This window comes from Phyllopteryx taeniolatus, chromosome 6 (assembly GCF_024500385.1).
Source record: "Phyllopteryx taeniolatus isolate TA_2022b chromosome 6, UOR_Ptae_1.2, whole genome shotgun sequence".
Taxonomy (NCBI): Eukaryota; Metazoa; Chordata; class Actinopteri; order Syngnathiformes; family Syngnathidae; genus Phyllopteryx; species Phyllopteryx taeniolatus.
The window spans coordinates 7,451,649-7,477,338 of NC_084507.1; the positions used below are offsets into that span (position 1 = coordinate 7,451,649).

Below are 25,690 nucleotides of genomic sequence, written 5' to 3' on the forward strand. Positions count from 1 at the left end.
AAATCTACAGTCACTCAACCCCTAATAGAAAGTAGCCGGCTTGATAACGAATGGAAAACCAAATACGCACACAGTACTTTCTTATGTTATATACACATTTTAAATGTATTGCCTCTTCAAGATGACTATTATAAAGGTATGTTTTAACTGTGGGAGGTGGACGTATTTGGGATCTTTGTTAATAAAATTGGTTAATAATAATGTAAAGTCATTAATATTGGATTGTCAGCTGTTTGATTCTCATAAAACAGAATGTACATCAATTTTATTTCACGCTGTAACACTATGCAACATACTAGGGGCTGTGAAAGCTAGCAAACGCAGAAACAAAAGGTAGTTGGCGATGGGTTTTTGGGAACTACACCACATTTCTCTTTGAGTGACAGCCAGTGGTATTTTCAAGGCTTTGCTTCCTCGTGAAGCCTGGGCGACAAACTGCACATCACAAGGCAGCCAAGATGGCATCCATCGCACAGCCCTGCCACTGATCTCACCACCATAGGCCGCCAATCAGACTCATCACATAGCTGCCTTCTGCTTGGTGACAGCAGTCAGGGCCAAAAAAGTTAACTACTCCTGCTCCGGCCTGGATTAAAATAGTATGATGTGTTTTTCTGAGTAACTCTTCCTCACTGTTTGTGGTCAGACTGTTTGCAGTGAAGAGGACTCTCTTCAGGATCTGCCTAAGCCTTCTCATTGTCAGTAGGATACAGAGGCAATGTTTTCTTCTTCTTCTTTGAAACAACTAGGGTCGTATCATGTTAGTTTACATCCACTGTACTGTGATAGATTATTGTGTGCATGTGTTTAGAGAACATTTCTTACTTAATTGGGAATATTGAATTGCAGATAATTAGATATTTGATGTGACACATGGCGTCTAATGGGCTTGATGCGGTGGTCCCATATTGTTCCCATAGCGAGAGGGATTTTTGATATGTTGTCAGGTCCCACTAAAAATAACTGAAATGACAGCAGTGACTTGGTTGTCAGTGTTGTCGAGGCTGTTGCGGATTTTCACAGTCGTGGCTCCTGTGTATCCGTGTGAATGTGTGTTCCTGCATACGTGTGTGTTAGCTTTGTGTGTGTGATCGTGCATTTGTGTGCTTTTGTGTATGTGTGTTTGTGTACTGCAATGTTGTGGGTGACAGTGCTGATCGCTGTGTGATGACAGCCTATCATTGTCGCTGTGCAAGAGTGAGAGTGGCAGGGGGGCCTTTTCGGCATGTGTTTTCTCCACGCCTTCATCTGTGTCTATGGAACTCGAGCTTGGCTTAACAAAGGATAGGCAGGGTAGTGGGGTGGCGTGTGTTTGCGCGCATGCATGCACGTGCAAGCTCCCTGGTTTAAGTTAGTCAAATAAATTTAGATACAGTAGACCACCACTATTCGCCACGAATCGTGAAATTACGTCAATGTTGTCGCTCACTGAAATGTGATTATACTTGCCTGTATTAATACTTCAAACCATAAATATCGCACAAACTATGATCCCAAAACACATCAATGGTATTTTCCAACATAGTTCAAAGTCTTACAGGACAAATATCACCAAACATTGCTGTACCCTTAAACATACCATACAGTAAACCGCCTAAAGCAAAGCACACAGGTACACGATGTACAGTACCTATACATGTCAACAATTCTGATGATGATGATAAAGAATTATTCTAGCGGTACAGTCCAGTATAAAACAATGAACATTTAACTGCACAAAAAAGCGCTGGCATTACATCGATGGCGCTTACTGCTGCCACTCCAGGGGGAGCTTGGACTGGTGGGAAACTCAGCTGCTTTGTAGGCTGCTGAGAGCGACCGACATAGCTGTTAGCTCTAGAATGGTTAGCGCTTCAGTGTTTACTGACCCGAAACTGCTGGATGCATGCAGGGACAACATAAACTGGCGGTCAAAGATATGCTTAGCACTGTTCCACTGAGCTGTTGTAAGGATTCCACTGGTTTTTAGTCATAGTTTGGCAACGCTACAACACAATAAATATCATACGTACATGCTGTAGACCACAGGTGTCAAACTCAAGACCCGGGGCCAAATCCGGGCCGCCACTTGATTTTATGTGGCCTGCAAAGGCAAATTATGTGTGTCAACTTCCATGATTCTTGTTCAAATCTGCACTGAAATTTCAAATAGTCATATATCGTAAATGATCATGTTGAGATACTGCAAGAATTTTTGTGTTACCAAACATGAGCAATAGTTGAAATACCCATTAACCTTGATTTCTGATTCCAAAACTAGTTCATAAATTTCGTGTGTAAATATGATGAGGCGATTAAAGATTGTTATGGTTTCACGGTCATAACGGTCCTCTGAGGGAAACCCTAACTACAATATGGCCCGCGACAAAAATGAGTTTGACACCCCTGCTGTAGACAGTACTGTACCAAGAAAATAACAAACTAAAATTTTTTTTTCCATGCTATAGAAGATCACAAATAAGTGAGCTGTTTACGTGAATAAAATATAAAAATAAAAAAAATAAAATAAAATACAAATCTGCAAATTGGTTAATTTGTAAATGCTGAACTGCATATATGCGAGGCTCCACTGTATATGACAATCCGGTAAGTCTCAGGATCCTAACTTGGTCCATATCAATTGCACTAAAACCCATGCATTGAATCAACACTGTAACTCAAAGTCCACCTTTACACTGTCAAACATTATCATGTGGAGTCATTAATTTCTTCTTTAGGGACTGATTTGTGCTGAGGACAGTGCAAAAAGTTGCAAAGGCCATTCTGCACATGATATGCAATATCCAAATTTAAAACAAATAAAAAAATCATGTGATTATTTGTCAAAATAAAGCTCTGCAGTGAACGCTCAACAACCTCCTTCTACTGTGTTCATTTATGTTATATACTTGTATTGAAGACCAAAAACAACCAGGGTGTATATGATCAAATTGCATACATTTTTGGCAACATTAACTTGAAAAATATACATCAATGAATGAATTGATGGATAAATACAAACACATGTATGCATGGTCTCCCCGTGTCTGCGTGACTTTTCTCCTACATCCCAAAAACATGCATGGTAGGTTAATTGAGGACTCTTAATTGCCCGTAGGTGTGAATGTGAGTGGGAATGGTTATTTGTTTATATGTGCCCTGCGACTGGCTGGCGACCAGTTCCGGGTGTACCCCGCCTCTCGCCCATAGGTAGCTGGGATAGGCTTCAGTACGCCCTCGCGGACCCTAGTGAGGATAAGCGGTACAGAAAATGGACGGATGGATGGATGTTATTACATACCAGTAACTATATTGTGACTTACAGCTAAAAAAAAAAAAAAAAAAAAGTTGACTGGAGAAAAGAAATGATGGCCTTTTAGCCGACCAGCCAGCTTGTGACTAGCGCCTCTTGTCGCGATGTGGAAAAGCCCCGCGATGACTTGGTGGGATATAGTCTAGCAATTGGAGGCTTCAAGTGGATATACTGTATTTTTGTGGCTCAAACAAATAGGCATGTGTAGGTAGCAGAAAGATGCTGGACATAAAAATATATTTGCTTGACAGTTGAGCAGGGTGTGGTTACAGGAGAATGGCTTTAATTCTTTTTTTAATTTATTTTTTTCCCACAATTTTTAAGCCTAATTTTATATAGCTACTTGGCAGCTTTAACTATTTAAATTTGTCAGGCTTGTTAACAATACTCTTCTCTGTGGTGTCAAATTTTAAGACTTAGTTTCGCATTAGAGGGGCTTTATAAGTCAATATCATTTATTATTGTAGTCTATTGTACTGCGTTTGGGTTCTACTCATGCTGTGACATTAAGTCACAATTATTATTTTTTTTCAGAGTTTGTATTGTGATAAAATATAAACTTTCAAAACTACTGGAATGCTCTTTGCTGCTATTCACATATAGTGTAATTCCATGATACAGTAAATGACAGCAGACTGTATTACAGAAGGAACAGAGTGGGGGTCCAATATGTGCTGGAGAAGGTTAACAAAATGGAATGGGGCTAAGAGGGGCAACCAAATCTTCCATGCCAGAAATAACTCATCAATATGCTGTCTGGATTTCATTTATGATGATACTTAAATATAGTATAGGTCCACAGACGCTGTAATTTGTCTTGTATGCCCTCTATAGCAAATCAGAGTAAATTAGGCGACGAGAAGACAAAACATCACAGTTGCAGTGGTTATGTATTGATTCGTGAGAGAAGAGGATTTCGTCAAAGATACAAACTCCACATGAAAAACTCACTTGTTTCAACAATTTTTCCAGTGTCTTTTTTTTTCTTCTTTTTGTCCTGTTCGGTGAAGCAGAATGGAGGATCTGTATCCCTCTTATGCCGGAACAGTTTTACTGTCACAGTGGAGTTTTTAAGCTTCCGCTGTGGTTTCTTAGTATTATAATTTACATTTATTGAGAATCAGAATTCCCGGCATGGTGGACGACTGCCTCACAGTTCTGGGGACCGGGGTTCGATTCCCGGCCCCGTCTGTGTGGAGTTTGCATGTTATCCCCGTGCCTGGGTGGGTTTTCTCCAGGCACTCCGGTTTCCTCCCACATCCCAAAAAAAACATGCATGGTAGGTTAATTGACAACTCTAAATTGCCCGTAGGTGTGAATGTGAGTGTGAACGGTTGTTTGTTTCTATGTGCCCTGCGATTGGCTGGCGACCGGTTCAGGGTGTACCCGCCTCCCGCTGGGATAGGCTTAGTGAGGATAAGCAGTAAAGAAAATGGATGGATGGGTGGAGAATCAGAATCGATCAGTTGAACAAAACAAAGTTTCTAGAGGGGAGAGAGAAACTAAGACAAAAATCATTATATATCTACAACAATGAAACCTTAGATATGAGTGTTGCATGAGGCTGTAGTGCTACACCCTGTAAGGGAAGAACAGGACAAGCTAGAACAGGACAAGGACAGGAGAAAAAGCATGCAGGACAAGGGTCGTGAACCCGGCTGTACAACCGAAGTGTGGTGTGATTGACTGTGTAAATTATAAAAATCTATAGGACGAGAGTGGGAGTGAGGGGATACACAAGCAATTTGCATATTGATGAGTTATTTGTTGCAATAAGTGAGTGGCCACCCACCCAGCGAAAGGGTCCCAGGTGTGTGTGCCTGTGGACACATGCAACTGAATTGACTCCGTTTTACATGCACAAAGACTGACAGAAGTGTCCTGGAATTGCTGTGCCTGCACCACGGAGGCTGAGGACCCCACCCAATCAATCGAGGGGCAGGATCGGGCACAGAGGTCCACCCGAGAGCAGCCCGGTGGACGGGACACGGTGGACGAGAAGAGGAAGACGCGACCGGAGCGGGACGCAAGGAACAGAGAGAAGAGGAGGAAGCAAGCCGAGGAGTGACAGGGGGGCACCACCGCCCCCACCAGCAGCCAGAGCAGGGGACCTAGGCGGGCGCCAGCGGGCACCGCCCCAGCACCCATGGAACATGACCGAGTCACCATCACATCACCAATGCTCCCCGGGAGGTCACCCCAGTGGTCCCGCCCCAACCCCTGAGATCGGGAAGGAGTGAAGAAAGTCCCGCCCCCACAGACACCGGAACCGCAAACACAGGGACAAGAGAAGAAGATCCCTACTCCATGCATCTGTCCTCCCACCATGCAAACCGATCTAAAATGTGAGAAAGAGAAAAGCAAAAAAGGGGGGAAAGAAAAATAAAGAAATAAATAAAGAGAATAATAATGAAATAACCACAACCTTGACAACAAAGAACACAGAAGTCAAAGGTTTACTTTCCCACTTACAAAAATAGTTATTGTCAGATGGCACACGACCCAGGCAAAGGAATCAAGAGACTAGATTTAGCATGTTGAGGAAAGGTGACCAGCTGTCTACGTATATATGTAATTGATTTTTTTGTTCTGCTGATATTTTTTCTAACGCAATATATTCTATGATGAGATTTAGCCACTGATTGATGTTAATAGCTTGTTTGTTTTTCCAGTTTAATAGAATTGTTTTCTTAGCAGTAGCTAACGCGACGGGTAATGATTGTGAATATTTATTAGGGAGGTCAATTGTGCTTAAGTCGCCAAGTATGCACAATCTTGGGGAAAGTGGAATCCTGAAATTCAAACGAGAGTTTTTGTGTAAGCGAAAACCAAAAGCATTGAATTGGTGTGCATTCCCATATAGCATGAAAATAGGTGTCTGGGGTATTTTTGATGCATTGTGCGCATATATTAGATGGAGAGAAGCCCATTTTATGCATAGTGTACTGAGTAAATTGTGTTCCACGGAGCACTTTATATTGTATAATGTGTAGATTTGTGTTTTTTGTCATTCTAAACGTATTGTTACTGTATCCAGTAGCTACAATTTTTCCTTTCCAGTGTCAATGCCCCCTATAACAATTTAAAAAAGCACTAAGTAAAACAATGGTTCCTCAAAATGACCGCCCAGATAATATGCTTTTAACACAAGGGTTTTTAGTTACTATTTTATCTATTTATTCTAAATTGAAATTTTAAATCAGAGGCCACCATGAGCAAGGATCAAAACTGAAAGTGTCAAACAGAAACCACTTCCAAACAAATTCATTTTAGTTCTCTTTAGAAAAGGAATGAATGAACAATGTGTGTGATGTCCAAAATGATCTGACTATACTTGAAAACAGCCTTTAGATCTTTATGGTATCCTAAAACTCTCCACTGAAATTCATGAAAGGATTCAGTGCAGGTTTTACGCACTGTTGAAGGATATCCTGAACACCACAGCTGGAGTCGTTTCATACAGTTACATTAACAATGTTACTAACAAGGGAAAAACCACGATTGGGAATGTAGAGGTTCTAGAGTCTGTTCTGTCTGAATAAATATGTATCAATTTAGAGCATCTGGAGCCTGCAGCTGCTTTTTTTTTTTTTTAATTCCATTTTCTTATCTCATCGATGTACGGCAAGACAGTCTTGTGCTTTTGGAACACTATTTATACCAGTATGATTTAAGGTCAAAGATGAGTATTTTGATGTCTGAAATACTTTCATTCACTCCATACAGTTTCTCCCCCAAAACAGTTAAATAATTCCCCTAGGAATTATTATCTTTAGAGTTAAATGAAATAAAATGTAATGGAATGAATGAATGAATTCAAAATTAACCATAAAATAATATCGCATACTATCTGTCAGATCGGTAATAGGAACATTTACTTTACTTACTTACCTACTCACCTACTTACTTGCTCTCTAGGAAGACTGGACCTTTTTTTATTCACAAAGATTTGTTCATGCAAATATAAATAGCAAATTTTGAATCTCACAGAAAATAACATAATTGATATATATTTTTTTCTCTTTAATATTTTTACCCCCCAAAAATCCCCATATCAATAGAAATAAATGAAAATTTTCATTGTATCCTTTGACAACATGTATATTTTCATAAATATGTTTTAAAATCTACAGATTTTCCAGTGTTTTCTGATTATATTTGCTTGATCTTGACTCAATTAAATTACATATGGTCAACAGCTTCAATTGTTCCAAAAGGCCGAAAAATATTTATTCGATCAACATAAACATTTGTCATTCCTATATTAAATGCTTCTTTTGGAGATGAACGACAGCATGTAAATTACGTAATAAAGTGACTGTAATTTTTCAGATTTTCGTTTTTTTTTTTATGGCAACAACTAAATGCTTAATGGCAAACGATTCAGTGCAAATGAACATCATATTTCCATCAACCAATAAGTCCCATAATAATATTGGACAAGTGACCTAGATGCCTGAAGGACCTCCAGATCTTTATCCATGCCTGCCCTGGATGTGGTCTGCCGAGAAAAAAGGCCTAAGGGCCCGTACTCTACCTCACAGTGATGTCTAATCTGGTTACCTCGGCAACAGTAGGGATTAGGAGAATGATGAGGGAGGGGCTTTTCTAACGAGACTGGTCATATGCATAATTCATGTAAACGAGTAAAGGAAGGAGGGGCGCACGAGTATCTGATGGTTGATGAGCTTTTCTCCAATGGATGAGAGAGCCTCACAAAGATGTGTGTGATTCACAACTATCACTAAAACCTAACCATAACCACTTCTCATTACAATGTTAATTACTTATCAAGACACACCCACATTCATTTACCATTTCCAATTAAACCGGGGCTTTATGGTCATGCAAATTCAGTATTGCTTTTATTCCTCGAAGGTGCGTTGAAAGAAAACATTACAGACACACATGCACATGTATTTATTGGGAATTTTTTTTATTGAATCAGTGGCGTGAAAATAATGTGAAGCTGATGAGAAGTGGTGGCAGCCGTGTGTTAATACCACTCTGCAGCAGTATCTTGGGAAACTGTCATCCAATCAAATGACAGCAGGTCAATTCAATAGTATTAGTCACTCACTTGTGAGCAGATGTCTTGAATCACAAGATTATGGCTGCAATTTTACTGTGATTCAACATGCATATCACAAAAGCGTGAATCAAATGACAGTTTGTATAAAAAAAGAAAACAAAAAAAAAGTGGGTGTCTGTATTAGTGTATCTGAATTCACTTGTTTATGTAGCTTCTCAGTGGACATGACAAACATGTCGCCCCTTCAGTGTCTGCTACACCGAGACGCTGCGAGCGCCCCCAACTAAACATACACATACACACATATCCTGCCACCTCTTCACCCTCTCCCTCCTCTTCATGCCCCCACCACCTCCACCCGATGCATAATCACCCCCACCCTGCCTTCCCTGCCAGAGCACCCATGTCCAAACCAAACACAACAGATCAACAACTCGGCATGCAGATCATGTCACAAGATAAATTATGCGCAGTGTGTCAGCCTCATACGTGGGCTCTCGGTTGGCTGTCCGTGACATGTGTCAGGGTGCCCCTGCATCTCCGTCGCGCGACGCTAATGACGTGATGCTGGGTTAGTCTGCATTGCACCCCACCTCATCTTCCCGCCTGCCCTCAGCCACCCCATCGCCCACCGCTCTAACACCCTCTACCCATCACCAGGCGACAAGACAGCGTGTCACCTCCAGAGGGGTCGGAGGGGATAAAAATGTTTTATAAGAATCGAGATGGACAAGAATAATAGCTAGTCCAGTATAAGGTGAGCCTTTTATTTCAAACACATACCTACCAGTTTCTAATACCTTTAATATTTATGTCTGGTTTTGTTTATCAGCTCGGTGTAGCGCATAAAACATCACATTTGAGACCTTTTTAAAATAATTTACTTGGCTCCCCTCCGTCCATCACTGTCCCCCTGCCCTTAAAAAATCTGCCCCCCCCCCCCACTCAAGATGGTGCATTTTTTATTTATGTTTTTTTTTTGTAGTCTTTGTATGCAAATCCTGTCTGACTTGTCTGAATTATGTGTGTCTGTCCGGGAGCCTCTGTGATTCGGAGTGACTGAGGATTGCACACACGGTGATTGCATCCACTGGGCCTACTCTGAGCCTTGCATAAGTAATTGAGATGTCAGTATGTGTTCTCATATTCCTGTAACAAAACTGTAGGAAAACATGCACTGTTGAAGGTCATTTGAATAATTCCTTAATGGAAGGCAGACTTTGTTTTTCTGAATGCATGAAAAAGCAAATGTCAATGATCAAAATCAAGCTGTGTCATATCTCATAGAGGCAGCACTGATTCCTGGAGCACTTCACCCTCCATCTCCTTCTCTTTTGCTCTGAAAAGATAGATAAGGGAGAAGTGTCTTTGTGCATATCAAACACAACACAAGCCACTATTTCTCTAGGGTCTTTTTGAAACACAAATTGGTTTGGAGACATTTTCCATGTTGACCTCTTTGATTTGAAATAGGAAATGACAGGGAAATGGTAGTTCTCATATTCAAATATAATCCTGAGAGGTCACTGACGGAATAGCACATACAGTATACACACTGAATAATACAAAACCTTATGAATCTTTGAAATAAAGAAGATTGTAGCTATAGACATCTCCCTATGGATCAGGTCATACCGTTTTCAATGTTTTAATTTGTAGATTTCAGCTAAGGATTTGTTTTCCGCAGAATTTTGTGTCTAGAAATACTATAAAGCACACTACATTTTATTGAAAAGGAAAGAGTATGCTTTTCATCCACTTCACACCATGTGTGTCTACGCTTGGATGGCAATACACACCTAAAGTCTCACCCACAACATAAACAAAACTAATGCCTTATAGATGATCTCCTACATCCAGAAGCCTGATGCTGTTAAACACATTAGTCTCCTTGGACAAGTCTGTCAAATCAGCCCTCCCACTCAAATAACACACCATCAAGAAAAACTACAGCTTGTCCATCAAAAAGAGAAAAAATATTCTTCGTCGCACGCAGGTTGCTTCATCACACAGGCTGCTGTTATTGTTACATCAGCCTTAGCATCATATTATTAAGTGATGGCCTTTGCATCATATTGTTAAGTGATGTGCTTTATCATTCAAAATATACTGTTCAATATTAATCATATTGCTTAGCTCTTGCAGTCGGTTTAATGGCCTTACAGCATATGTAAGATCTGAATGGACACTTTATTAAGTAAAGTAGATAGGCAGCAGAATAGTTGTAATCTGGAGAAAGACAGACAAAAAAGAGGGTGGACAAATATTCACCAAACATTATATTCGGTACACCTGCACAAATAATCTAGGTCAAGAGCAGAGGTGGGTACAGTAGCCAAAGATTCCACTCAAGTAAGCGTACTATTACTTTAGAATAATATAACTCAAGTCCAATTAAAAAGTAGTCCTCCAAATAATTACTTGAGTAAGAGTAGGAAAGTACTCCATGAAAAAAACTACAAGTACTGAGTAACTGGTGAGTAACTTCTGATTTACTTTTAAAACAGCATGAACATCAGACAAAATACATTCATTCATTCATTCATCTTCCGTTCCGCTTATCCTCACTAGAATACAGTAAATGAATAAAATCTGTATAAATTCAGATATTTCTGAACAGTATCACTTTCAGTAATCTAAAATATCCATCCATCCATCCATCCATTTTCTACAACGCTTATCCTCACTGGGGTTGCGGTTATGCTGGAGCCTATCCCAGCTCACTGCAGGTTGGAGGCGATGTAAAGCCTGAACTGGTCACCAGCCAATCGTAGGGCACATGAACAAACAACCATTCGCACTCACATTTATACCTACTGAAAAGCAAACGTTGGTAGGTAGTAAAAGTAGCGAGCGGAATGTAGCTCAATGTAACAGAGTAAAAGTACTGTTTCTCCTTAACATAAATACTCAAGTAAAAGTAAAAATTAAAACTACTATTCTTAAAAGTACAATTTATCCCAAAAGTAACTTGAGTAAGTGGAACGTAATAAATGCAATGTTACTATCCACCTCTGTACAAGAGCTAGCAACAACAATCCGAGTATGTTTTGAATTTGGCGGCACGGTGGGCGACTGGTTAGAGCGTCAAACTCACAGTTCTGAGGACCCTGGTTCAATCCCCGGCCCCGCCTGTGTGGAGTTTGCATGTTCTCCCCGTGCCTGCGTGGGTTTACTCCGGGCACTCCGGTTTCCTCCCACATCCCAAAAACATGCATTAATTGGAGACTCTAAATTACCCGCAGGGATGACTGTGAGTGCGAATGGTTGTTTGTTCCTATGTGCCCTGCGATTGGCTGGCAACCAGTTCAGGGTGTACCCCGCCTCCTGCTCGATGACAGCTGGGATAGGCTCCAGCACGCCCGTGACCCTAGTGAGGAGAAGCGGCTCAGAAAATGGATGGATGGATGGATTTTGAATTTGAATCACTGACAATAGAAATGATCTGTTCCTAGATCAAATTGTTGCCATCCTAAAACTTTTATCAATTGTACGGGCAATGTTTTAAGTCACATTTTAACATTCTTATCATTCATATGCAGGTTTGACCAAATAAGACTAAAGGGAACTAAAATGACAAAAGATGCACTATTACTCACCTTCTGATTACATGTACTCGATGCGTTTGATACGGAAAAGATGAGAAGGGCTTGCTTAATGCAATTACACATTCCTAAATTTCACATTATGTGGCAGGCATACCTGAGAGGTGAGTCTCTTCACATTAATCTGGTCTCCTCTATAAGAAGCAGGTGATTTAAATTCCATTTTATATTAATGATATCAACATTGCTGCCAGCACAGAGATATCTTACATAGTTTCTATGTCGTAATTTCCATTATTGGCTTTATGGTTTTAATTCCATATTTGTACTTATACTGTACCATCAGTGTAAGACTTCTGTCGTGGCCGTTGTCACTTGTGGAGCTACTGCTTCAGATGCTCACTGAGATCACGTCAAGCAAGATTTGCTGTAGTCTCGCATGTCATAACACATAACGACCTTTATGCTGCGTTAACACTGGACGCAAAGCGAAGTTTCGCCTCGCGTTACTTACGCGAGTTTGATTGCGGGAGTTGCGTACACACTGAAAGTGAATTTGCTACATTCATTCCACACGTAACCGGAGAGGATTCACAGTAAAGTGCAACCAACAGTTGTAAACACAATAAATACACTTACCAGCTACGCCAACTTGCTCGCTCACCATTTTCGAGGCCTGCCATTTTGCCATGTCCTCCATTGTTCTCAGACGTGGTGTGTATCGCAGTATATTCTTGATGGCGACTGGCTGCCACGATGTGGCGGTGTCATGTAAATTTGTGGCTCAAGTTGGAATTGTTCAACTCGAGCGAGTCGACGAAGAAGCACATTTTCACGCTCACTCGACTTCCTCAAAAGCATCTTTCACGTCGCCCGGCAAGAATTTGCACCTATTCAGGCATTTGAATTGACTTTACGTGTAAGCACATCGCGTGAATAGTTAAATTTCAATCCGCTTTGAATGCACCATTTCAAATCCAAGTTTTTGAGTGACTTTTATTGTATTTTACCCCTGAATGGTACAACTTTAGAAACATTCAACTTTGGAGGTTCCATTTTGTGGTGTTACCATGAGCATTATTAACATAAATGCATAATTTTTGATCAATCTCTTCTGCAATTATGAAATTATGCAATGAATTATATATCTTGCATTACTGGATGTTAACTCTTAAATAAGGTTCAGTTGAGGAGAGGGCCGTATCATGACTTCAATGTTTTTAATGTTAGTTGTTTTGTGAATTTAAACACTGGTAAAACAAGTGTTACAGATCCAAAGGCACTTTTCCCCCCCCCTCAAAAACATAGACGCGTCCCTCTCCGGAGTGCACAGATCCTGCACATTTTACAGAGCGAGGCTTGGCAGCATAATTGAATCAAGTCCACAAGCTGACTTAAATCAACATAAAAATAGACTGAGGGAGGTAGAATATGTGAATACTGATAACTTCTCCCTGAATGCAATTTCCACAATGAAACATATCATGAGCCAAACAGATTTCCCAGACTTTAGTTTCCGATCCAGAACAAAGTCTCTTAGCCGTTGTTGCCTTCTTTGTTGATTCTCTGTCAGACATTGTTTGTTTGGTTTGAAGCGTTTTGGAAGGGAATTAAACTGTGTTGAGGTTCTGTACAAAGTTGGAGGTTTTATAGACAGCACACACGCAGCGAGATGCTCAGTGGGAGCTTTGTCTTTGTTTAATAGTGACAATGATCGTCATGCCGCTATCATATACAAGCCAGGAGCAAGAGCATGTGAAACCAAAGGAAAAGACTTTGAAAAATAGCAGGGTGTGTGTCTTTTCTCAGAGCAAACGTACATTCATGATAGTGCACACCTTGAAGCTTCAGAGCCGCCGAGAAAAGACCCAACACGGATTAACAAGCCCTCTGTGGTTCACTTTCACATCTGAGTGACACTTCTTGTGCATGATCTTGACCAGATTCCATGGCTCTTTGGGTCCAATAATGTACTGAATAGTATCATTGTGTCCTGCTGAGTATACCTGGGTTCTTTCTAGGAAGCGCCAGACCTGAGTAAAAGGGCTATGAATTCCTCCTCATGTTCCCACTAGACTAGGTAGTTTTGTTATTCTGTCTGTGCCCTCTGCCCCCACCCAATGCTGTCTGCTGTACATAATGCTTGCTGCCCTGAGAGGAAGCAGGCATTTACTTAAACAAAACCTTGAGGAAAGCCCTACCAATCCTCAGGGCTCACGTTCAGCAGCGCCCAAAACACAAAGGCTATGCAAATCTTCCCAGGCTGCGTTATCAACGCTCGGTTTCCGCTAGCACCGCGGGAACCTGCATTGTGCCATGCACGGCGATTATCGCATGTAATTTACATAGAATATGCACAAGAAACAGTGCACTGATCTCGAACAAAGCAAAGAAGAGTATCTGCTCAGCAGCTATCTGGCGCTACAGAAAAATCATAGGTTTAGCTGTGTGTGCATTAAACCTACAAAGGTTTTTTTTAGTGAACACTATATCCTACAAATGTTGCTTGTTTATCTGTCTTATTTGTTTTAGAACCCAACTCAAGCGGCACTTATTTAGAAAGCTGAATCCTCCAACCAGTCTAATCTGCCCTCTGCCTGTGTTTCTTTTGTCACTGAATCCATGTATCAACACAGTGAGGTGAAGCCCGATCGAGGAGGTGTGTAATCGCACAAAGACGCTTGTGCTAAAACTGCTGGAGTTGTTAGAGCATATGTGGGTGACTGAGCCAACGTGAGACAAGTAGTGAACGTGAGAAATTGCACTCATAATACTGCCGGACGATTTCAATCAGACAATGGCTGCCACTGTAAACTCTATCTGTAACTTGAGACATGAGGGTGAGATGAGAGATCAACTGCCTGATCCAGACGCTTTACCTGTGAGCATGCTGCAAGAAGAAAACCTCCAAACCTACGCGATATTTGGGTGGGAGTCATCAGGAGTTCACTGTTCCTAATAATTCCCTTTCTGCTCTCTCTAAAGATGAAGGTTAAGACACTGCTATATATAGAATTGAGCGAAAGAAATAGATATAGAAAAAAATAAAAGACAGCATCAAGAAAGTATGAAAAAACAGAAACCGTACATGAAAAGGTGGGTGCAAGATAGATGCTGACGGTGAAGGATTTGAGGGTGCCCTGGAGAAAATCTCTCCCTCCAGACATGAGAAACTTGGACGCTCGTGCAAATGTTAGATTTTGGTTCAAAACTAATTCATTCAAACTGACTCATTCACTAGTTTATTGGGCACGGTTTCTGTATTTTTACTTACACATCGGTTGTTGAGTTTTAGATGTATTGCAATATTGTTTGAATTGTTATCTTATTTTGTACTGTGACCATTTTCTTTACTGCTTTTCCTCAATCCAGTTGACAATGAGATGTGGCACACCGAGGTCTCCAGTCAATCGCAGGGCACGTACATAAAAGACAAAAAAAAACATTCACACTTACATTCACACCGATGGACAATTTAGAGTCTTCGATTAACCTAACATAAATGTTTCTGGAAGGTGGGAGGAAGCCAGACTTATACCATGGCTTAAATATTTATCACATGTGAAATTAATGAGTGAACAACTTTGATTGTGACAACATTTTGTTCTGAAGGGATGAGTTGGAATTTTACCTCGATTCAAAGCATCCATGAACACTACAAATCTGAGCCTAACCAGAAATGCATGGTCGTAGACAGCCATCCATTCCAGCAGATATACATATGTATATAGAGTATACTGTAACATAAAAGTTCTCTCACAAAACATTCAGGCTTCAATTAAAAGGGCAGCAATAGTTTCCACAAACTTGATTAATTTGCTTTCATCTCACAATGACACCTGCACAATAAAATTACATCCAATTTAAAAAAAAAGATACCTTACAAATAAATAATGCTCAGTTTTGATACTGACACTTTCAGGGTGGGATTAATTTTAAATTATGTCAATTTTCAGGGGCGTACAAGCGCACTTATTTTAACTTAGAGCAGTTTTTTATAGTTACCTTGTTTAGCTTGACCGGGCTAGTTCTGCCTGAACTGATGACTATGTATAAAATGAGATTAGCATTTGAAAATATTAAATGTAATTTTAATTTTCTGCCAAATGCACAATTTTACTTGATTTGATCAGAATATATTTGTAAGAGGCGGCACGGTGGTCGACTGGTTAGAGCGTCAGCCTCACAGTTCTGAGGACCCGGGTTCAATCCCCGGCCCCACCTGTGTGGAGTTTGCATGTTCTCCCCGTGCCTGCGTGGGTTTTCTCCGGGCACTCCGGTTTCCTCCCACATCCCAAAAACATGCATTAATTGGAGACTCTAAATTGCCCGTAGGTGTGACTGTGAGTGCAAATGGTTGTTTGTTTGTATGTGCCCTGCGATTGGCTGGCAACCAGTTCAGGGTGTCCGATGATAGCTGGGATAGGCTCCAGCACGCCCGCGACCCTAGTGAGGAGAAGCGGCTGAGAAAATGGATGGAATGGATGGATATATTTGTAAGAATACTTAATTATACAAGCTTCAGATTGATATATCTAAAAAGATAAGCATTAACTTAAATTAAAACAAATGAAAATACCCACAATAACTACTCTTGAGCTGGGTTTGAAATACCAAATCAATGGATTTTTTAATTTATTCCTTAGGCCTACAGTTCTCAGTAAATCTGACCGGATCACAGGTTAAAGTACACTGCTGTCATGAATAAATATAACACTGGCTCTTCAGAGAAGGGCCTCTGAAGGCCAGTCACAAGCCGACCATGAGTTTCTGCAGCACAATAGGCACTCTGACTGGCTTACCATTCCTCTCATCATCATCGTTATTGTAATCATTGGTGGTATGATGCAGTTCTGTCATCAGTTATTTTTCTCTTAAAAGTTGTAAAGAGAAAAGTAGTGTTGTGCACCACAAGTAGCGAGAGCAAGGAGGGAATTGAAAATGTACAAAAGGGAGAGAAAAAATGTATTACACTGGGCTAGGGCTGGATTTTGCTGTGATTGCTTTAATGTGCAGCAAAGAGGATGCTACAGAGCATTTTAAAATACATACGGAACTTGATGCATCATTATGACAAATGAATACACAACCACAAATGTATGACTGTTAACAACTGCTTTGGGGTTTATTTTACAATTGACACAGAAAAGAAACAATCTAACCGGTGCTGAAAATGTTTCTTTGTTGTTTTTACAATATTGTTGATAAAACATTGAAATGTATAGTCATTGTGCATCGCTTATTTATTTCCCACACCATTTCATGCATCAAATCGGATGCAAGTATAATTAAAATCATTTCTGTAAACCAAGCCAAAGAAGCTGAATTTGTATTTTCCTTAAAAAAGACACTTTGTAACTCTACAGCATATATCTATATACACAATCTGTTTTTTTGTTTGTTTTTAATCATTTTAGTATATAAAATCACAATATAAAAGTTAGAGAATGCACACACCTTAAGATACAAAGACTGCAGTCATTTCAAATGATGAGATATGTCTGATGGGAGTACTGACATTTACAACTGTTCTCTTTACAGCTGAAAGCAACACCGGTAAAAGAGTAAAATTGAAAAAAAACAAAAAAAAACAATCGTAGTTATTAAATTTGACAATAGGTGATACTTCACAACATTATTTTTTTTTTTTAAGCAAACTTGCATACAATGGCCACTTTTAACTCACTGGAAGCAGCAATTCAGTTGTTCCAAATGTTCATATAATCTTTTTTTTTTAATACAATAAGCAGGCCATTCTTCTTCTTCAAAACATTTCAATAACAGGAACTCAAAATTATTGTTCTTTTTACAAACGCAAAGTTTAAAAATCTAAGGTGCTACTTCAGTCTTTCGGGGTATCTTTAATTATTTTGGGTGTATACATTTAATTTTGTTTCTTCATAAGTATAGTACAGATTTCCATTCTTCCGATGCATTTTAAATTTTATCATTGAAACAGTAGTTGTATTTTTGCCATGAGAATATTAAAATCATTTGTTTAACCTTGATTCACTAAAATACATGCACAGATCAGACAAATAGCATATAAATATCTTACGAAATAAGTGTAAAAAAAAAAAAAAAAAAAAAAAAAGGGTTGGCAAAAGAACAACAAATCAACATGGTCCAGTCAGGCATTCATTACAACAGAAAATAAGATATTTTTCTGTTGGCTCAGTTCGGCCCAGTGCAGTAACTGTGAACAATGTTGTTTTAGTGCAATGAAATTCTAATCAGTTCTATAGCTGTCAATGTTTCTTCTCATTGACACCCTCCTTAAACTGACTCCATTTTGTCTCGTTTCTCTAGTTTCTCCAAAGCTGTAACAAACACCAGGTGGTCCTCAGGAGACTTGCCATGGGTCTTACTGAGGTGCAACTTGACTGCGTGTTTGCTGACGAATGTCCGATTGCAAAGTCTGCACTGGTACACAGAGCTAATGTCGTCCTCTGGCGTAGTCAAGGCTGACAGGGAACTGCCGAATGTCATTTTGTCCGTGATCACCTTTGAGGCAGCCTGCTGCTCCCGTAGGTGTTCAGCTGACAGTTTGGACAGGTCCTTCAAGCTGAATCCCAGGTGAGACTCCAGGTGGCTGATATAGGAGGAGGGAGTCCTGAACTGGGAAGCACAGTCACCACAGAGGAACACAGGCTGGCACGAGTCCATGTTTTTGAGAAACTTTGTGCCACCAGTCCGTCGCAGCTGGTACTTGACATTAGCTAGCCAGTGGGATATGGTGGTCATGGAGAGGCCTGTGAACTTACAGATGTGGACCCTTTCCTGAGGGCCCAGGTCAGTCAGAGCGTAGCGGCCTTCTGGGGTCTCCCGCAAGCTGGAGACAAACTGTGCCTGCAGGATAAGGAGGTGCTGGGGATTCCAGTTGGATTGCCTCCCTTTTCTCTTCTGCACTGGGGAGAGATCCTCAAGAGCATCTTCAAATGCACTGCCGTCAGCATCTGATTTCTCTGAGATAGAGGAGGGCGTTGACGATTTGGGAGTCAGTCTCCCAGTGAGGTTCTTTACCATATCAGAGATGTCCATTAGAGCGTTCTCTCTCAAAGGGGAGGAAACTGTCTCGGGCATGGTAATAATAGGTTTGCTACCATTTACAATATTGTTGACCACACTACTGCTGTTGTTATTGTTACTGTTACTGTTAGTGATAGACTTGTTTTTACTCAGGTCTATGGGTTCGTCACTGTTTTCATACAAAGGAAAGTGGTTGATGGGCTCAGCGGTTTTGCCCTGAGGTATTGGGTTGAAGGCTGCCTTATCCATCATGCTGTTACTGATTTTGTAAAGCATGGAGAGTGGGTCTGCAGCTGGGGTTACTGGTTTGGAGGCCTTACCCAGGTGTGTGTTCATGATTGACTGGAGTGCACTGAGAGGGTTGATAAAAGGACTTTCTGGTGAGTGATCAGTAATGATGCCGAGACTGTTGCCGTTAGTCGCCGGCGATTGGCACGCCTCCGTGCCGCTCTTTGAATTGTTGTTATAGACATCCACAAGACTTTCTTTCGGCTCCTTCTTGCAGATAAGCTCGGACTCTACACTGACCGGGCTGGTACTTCTCATACCAGATGCTTTACCTGCAATGAGGTCATTTGGAGAGGCCAGTTGCTCTCTCTGCTCTCTCAGTGCAGGAGAGGGGGACTTAACCAACGATGGAGGTCGGGCTCGCTCCACGCTCACCATCTTCTCCTCCTTTTCTTTCTTTACTGTGGTAGCTTTCCCTGTCACTTTCTCGACCAGCTCCTCCATGGCAGTGACGTTGCTCCTGAGTGGAGTAGGAGAAGAGGGGCTCCGAGGCGAGTGGATGACTGAATTGGGGTCACTCACAAGCCCTCGAAGCCCACTGTTAAACATTGGCTGCATCTGGACACTTTGGATGGTGGGGGGCAGAACAGTAGTGGAGGTCTTTATAGCACCTTGCAGCTGATAAGCTGCATGAATGCTCGGATATCCACCCCATGTGGGAGTGCCTGTCTGAGCCTTGCTAATGGCGCTTAACACTGTGTTTTCAAGGGATTTAAGAATATCGAGACCTTCTTTAGGAGTTTCCTCCAGATCTTCTTCTCTAAGATATTTATATGATGTTGTGTCAGTCTCAACTTTCTCACCCGAGTCATCTCGCTCTTCCTTAATTTTTTTCTCCACTGGCTCCCCACATTCAACTTTCTCATCCTCACTCACTTCCCTCTTTTCCTCTGAGCCCGAGGAGAGGGCAGGGGACACAGGCTGAGACTTAATACTACCAGGTACAGGGAGTCTGGTGGTGGTAGGCGGCAGTGGGATAGACTGAATCTTTTCTTCCACTACAGGATCAAACACCAGTTGTTTCCCTTTCTTGGATGCAGAATTTGTGACCTTCAAAAAGTGACCTGTGACCATCATGTGAGCAGTAAGCTGCTGCAACGTATCATGAGAGCTACCACACTCCATGCATTTCAGAATCTGAGCTTTTCGTGCTTCAAACTGCCATGTATAGCTGGCACCATTCTGGTAGCCATATCGGTTGTTTGCCGTTACATAGGGATTAGCTGCTGCTTTTGCATCTTTGCTAATATCACCAAGTGATAAATTGCATCCCCCACCCCCAGTATGGACAGACTCTGGAGAGCAAGGGGAAATTATAGTATCTGGCATTGCTCGTTTTTTAGTGGACGCGGATACCAATTTAGTGGCCAAGGCTGGCACTGGTTCTTTGAGAGGCACTTTCTGGTAATGCTTGGTCTTGATCATATGAACGCTGAGATCCTGCAGAGATTCGAATGAGTGGCCACAATACATGCACTTCAGTACCTTCTGGGCATCCTCTTTGCCTTCCATCTCCATCAGGGACCGTTTGCGGGGTTTTGACCAGCGCTTTCCCTGATCCTCCTCTTTGTCCTTGTTGTCATCTCGATAGTGGCCAGTCTCATTCATATGGACTGTCAAACCAACCAGAGTGTCATAGGCAGCACTGCAATCTTTACAGCGGAATTTGCTTGCACCAGTGAAGACAGAGCCATACAACTTATTGTTTTGACGGTAGAGCTGTACTGTGCTGAAAAGGCTAGGCTCTGGTAAAAGATGGTAGGGGGCCTGCTGAAGAGTCTTTGCAAGTGCTGCCTGGTGCCAGTCATAGGCCACACCACTGCCGTTATTAGTCCCTCCACTGCTGCTCCCACTAATGCTGGTTGCATTCTGGATGCTAACAGAGCTAGCTGCTGTACCATTTGTGTTAACAGTTGTGGTGCCAGTGTGGCTGACAGTGGCGCTAGAGCTCTTGCCATTGTGATGACTTGTGACTATGTTGACCCCATTGCTCTTGTTTGTGTTCATTGTTGTTGCTGTAGAAACCGGAGCAGAAGAGGCAGCTTCTGAAGTGATGAGGGTACTGTTGACACTGCCAGCTGCAGCAGACTTGGATTTCATGATATCCATTGTAATGCTGGACCAAGAGGCATCTGAAATTAGGTTTGCATAGACGGCTTTCATCTGAGCTAAGCTATCTTGGAAAGATAGGCCGTTGTTGGGGGAGAAGGGCAAAGTTGTACCTTCCTTCTCGTGACCATCCCGTGAGGAAGTGCTTTTGAAGTCTGTAAGTCGGTCACTAGCGTCACTAAGCGGGGACCCGTAGCCAGCATCAGGGTTGGTGCCATTGCTGAGAGGAGAGTCTCTGTACCTAGGTGGTCGGCCTCCTTCTACATCTTCCTCTTCCTCGTTGCACAGAAACTCAGTGTCCTGGCCATCTAATGAGAGGCCATCATCCTGGAGGTGCTCTTCCTCCTCTTGAGTGGGTGCCTTAAGTTCATCTTCGGGCATGTAGGCTGGAGCACAGACAGAAGACACAAGTTGGAGGAAAGAAATTAGATTAGCAGAGTGAAATTAAAGAGTCAGAGTACATTAGCACTAACAGTGACACAAATTACACAAACCTAACACTCAATGTAAAATGTAGGCCTTTTATTCTTAACCACTGCGATTCTACATCTCCTTGTATTCATGCATTACTTTATATTTTACACACATGTGATTCTAAAAGCGTGTGGTGAAAAAAAGCCTCCAAGGGAAATATAAATCACTGCGCTTCTGACAGTTGTCCTTTTCCTACCCAACTCCCTATTCCTTCACACATGTCTCATGTTTCCCGGGAAATGACTGGCTGTTTGGCCTTGTTAGTCAGCTGCATGCTTGCATGTCCAACTCCCTTTTTCACTCTGTTTTTCTATTCTCTAAGCTTTATTGCCTCTCAATCATCCAGTCCGTTAAGTTCAACTCCTCAAATGTTAAGATTATGCAACTGATCCGGAGAGGGGGAAAAAACACTAATTGGAAGGTATTGCAGCTTTTCCTTACCCGTTCAACCGAGTTAAAGGTCACTCCCATTTCAGATAATAAACACAGAAACTGACAAAACAATGTTGTTTGAAATCAGACTGCTAGTGATTGTTAAGAAGGAGAGAATGAGGTAGACAGACAATGCATTGTAAAAATAAAGAAATATTGTAGTACACAAGCTAAAGGATAGGAAGAAGAAGATATGTGTTTGTATGTGTGTGTGTGTGTGCGTCTGTGTGTGTGTGTGTTTGTGTGTATATACGTGCTTGCGTGCATGTGTGCATCCTAGGTCAGGAAGTCACTGCAAGCATCCATAAGCAAGAAAGCTATGAAGTGGTTAGGGGAAAACGTGAATGAAAAGTAGACACTGCGAATGAAGAACAAGTGAGCACGACGTGTCGGGTTTTCTAGGAGAGATGGAGGGAGCAAGTACAGGAGAAAGAAAAAAGAGAGGGTGAGAGAGGCAGGGAGACAGGAAAGACAGCCCCCTAGCTTCTTCCTTTATCTCCTTCCTGCATGGTGAGATGTGTGTCCTAGATGCCAGTATCAATCTTTCCTGATGAAACAGATGTGCTGTCAGCCTCAAACGGCACGCTAACCTGTCATATCATAATCTAAGTGGACATAATACCTGATATATATACACTGGCACCATTTACTGCTGCCTGAGAGGAGATGGGTGGATGTGGTGGGGGAAGTGAGCAGCTGCACCATGCACTGTGACTATGTGATGATGTGCATTTGAGCGCATCGGCTTGGGAATGCACGTTTGCCTGCACGCTCACCTTCACAATGCAGCTCACACTTAGCTGCTCTTAAACTGCAAACGAGACTCCAGCCATAATATTGTCTATAAATCGAGAGTGTGCTGTGTGGTGCTGATACACCCTTCTCCAAATGAGCAACTTACCGACCCCCTCTTCCCACCCCCAATGCCTGACAGGATTTCAGTGAAATGAGAGCACTACAGGAGAACCTGGCTGCGCTTCAATCCCACTGACAGACTGAGACCGAGACAGTTTCTAAAACTCCTGAAAATCCCTAACACAGCAGATTAGCATTATGTGATGTACTCTCTACAACACATCTGCAGAGTGTCTCCTGTTAGGGTGACTTCCTGCACAAACCTGCTTCCAGAGCATGAGGATGTCAATGCATATTAGGTATTTAATATACACCGCATCCTGCAGAATCGCTAGCTATCCGTCACAAGCACAAATGTACAGTAGGAATAACATAGCTGAGTCACTTACATCAGCTGCAGCCCAAAAATAGCTAAACCCCAATAGTTGGAAATATAGAAATCACAGCAGGAAAGAGAAAGACAAAAATCTGTGCATGAGTGACAAAACACAGACTGCAATAAGGAGGGGCTTCGAGCGATGAGCAGGTCGCCAGGGAACCCTTTGACGATCCCTGTCAATCAATTCCTGTCCTGCCATGTTGTCATGGAAACAACAAAGAGGGAGCTATCAAAAGCACAGAGACAAAAGAGTGGCAGAGAAAGACATCTGTAAAAATCATAGGCGGTATCTAGATTGTTTTGCAAACGATAAATGTACATTAGTGATGAAACGCGGTTAAAGTTAGCCTGAAATAAATGATCTCTCCCTCGCCTTTGAAATGCTCGTCTGACAGGATGCTGAAAGCTGAATTGGCAATGAAGAGGTAAAAATATTAAGAGCTACACATCAAACGTGATGCTTCAATCACTGCTACTTGAAGATGTGTGATTTTAACTTGCAATTAGATTAACCCCCTCCAAAAAAAAAAAAAAAACCCACAAAAAACCCACTACCACTTCACATCGGATTTGTGCCCTGGACGCACATACAATATGCAATGTCACAGCAGGAGGAAGGGGCGGACCAAGGGTGGGCTAGGGATGGCATCCCTGGCGGTTTGGGTTGCAGAGAGGCTGATGGCTGTGAGCAGGGCCATCTGCACGGCCACCAAAGCGCTTGTCACTTTAGCTCGGGAACGTGCCGCCATCAAGGAGACAGGCGGTAGCTTGGCCAGGAAAGTGCCACGATTCACTGTCACAAACTGCAGCGATCAAGCCCCGCCACCAGCCACTCTAGCGACAAACACACACCAGAGCGGCAGGATATTAGCTTCTCAGCATATCACGCAACTACAGAGTCTACGCGTATGGTTCATACAACTTTAATAATATCAAATACGTTAAGCACGAAAAAGGTTGAGTAGCCTCTCTGGATGAAATAAAGGACCCCTTGAAAAGCATAATGCACAAATGGATTGATACACATAATAACGCTTTATAGTAGGTTATTACGGTATGTCTCACGCTACAAAGTATTGGACAAACAGCTAAATGCCTTTAATAGGCTCAAGAAGAAAGTGTGACTCTTTTCAAATGCCTACGCGGATAAAAGGAAAGAAAATACATCTCTTACATACAGTATTACAATATGATGGATCATAACAAATTGTGTCATGCAGTCTGTGCTGTGCTATGTAAATAAAATGTGTTCTTGAAGAACAGAACATGGGCAAGAACATGCAGTCCAGGCATGCAGAGAGGACAGAGACAGACAGTTGATTATATTTGGCAGTGAACGCCCTTCATCCTGTCTCAGTATAAAATTGGGCTTCACAGAGCGACACAAGCTTGACCTAAGTAGAGATCATCTTTAAAACATTCTCTCCCATAAGCAGTGACTTTTTTTTTATCACTTGGATTTTTATAAATGATACCATATTGAATCCAACCAGAGTTCACGTCTACATTTTGGCAAGGAGTGGAGTGGCAACACATCACTTCTTTTCATAACTTTGCTATCTCTTTTCCATCCATCTGTTTTTCCTGCTTTTGCCCTTCTTCGCGGAGTCTGCTTGGTTGTTAAATCAATAACACTCTCTGTCAGGTTCGCAGAGCTTCACCATTTGGCCACTGTCAAAACCAAACAAACCAGATAAGAAAAGCAGAAAGGCGATGAAACAAGAGTGAAAAGAAAGAGATGAAACCAGTCAGCCTCTCCTCACCCGCCGCTTTTCTCCAACACCCCTTCTTCTATTTATTTACACACATTTATTTATTTATTTGATATGCATTTGGGAAGAGGGGGCAATCACAGCAGTCATTTGCAGCACTAATGTCCAATCACAGGCCCCTTCACTCATGTGATTTAGGCAGTGCAAGAGTGGGTTTGCGGAGAAGAATGCTGGTGGAGGCGGTTGTTGTGTGGTGGGATGGGGGGGATTGTAGGCCGGGGCCGTTTAGGCTGGCCCCTAATAGGAAACTGGCAGTCTTATTCCTTCCCCAGATTCTGTTTGTCACCTTGCTCTCCATTACGTGCTTCTCAGCACTGATGGCTTTGGACAGCAGCTGATCAAAAAGCCATTGCTTGACCTACACGCTGTGGCAGAATGAGACGCACCCTACACGGAGTGAATAGGGGGAAAGAGTGGAGAGGGAGATGAGATAAAAAAAAGGAGGAGTTTCATATGGCAGATAGAAGAGAGAGTGCAGCAGTG

At 41.9% G+C, this 25,690-nt stretch overlaps 1 protein-coding gene across 3 annotated transcripts in view; it reads right to left on the reverse strand.

Moving 5' to 3' along the window:
* Window positions 1-16,969: 16,969 nt before the first annotated feature.
* tshz1 (teashirt zinc finger homeobox 1) overlaps window positions 16,970-25,690 on the reverse strand; it is a 43,988-nt gene continuing 35,267 nt past the window's right edge. For all 3 annotated transcript variants that reach the window (XM_061776637.1, XM_061776636.1, XM_061776638.1), the window contains one exon: window positions 16,970-21,681. In XM_061776637.1, the coding sequence (XP_061632621.1) occupies window positions 18,146-21,681 (3,536 nt within the window). In that variant the 3' untranslated portion in view covers window positions 16,970-18,145. The remainder of the gene's footprint in view (window positions 21,682-25,690) is intronic.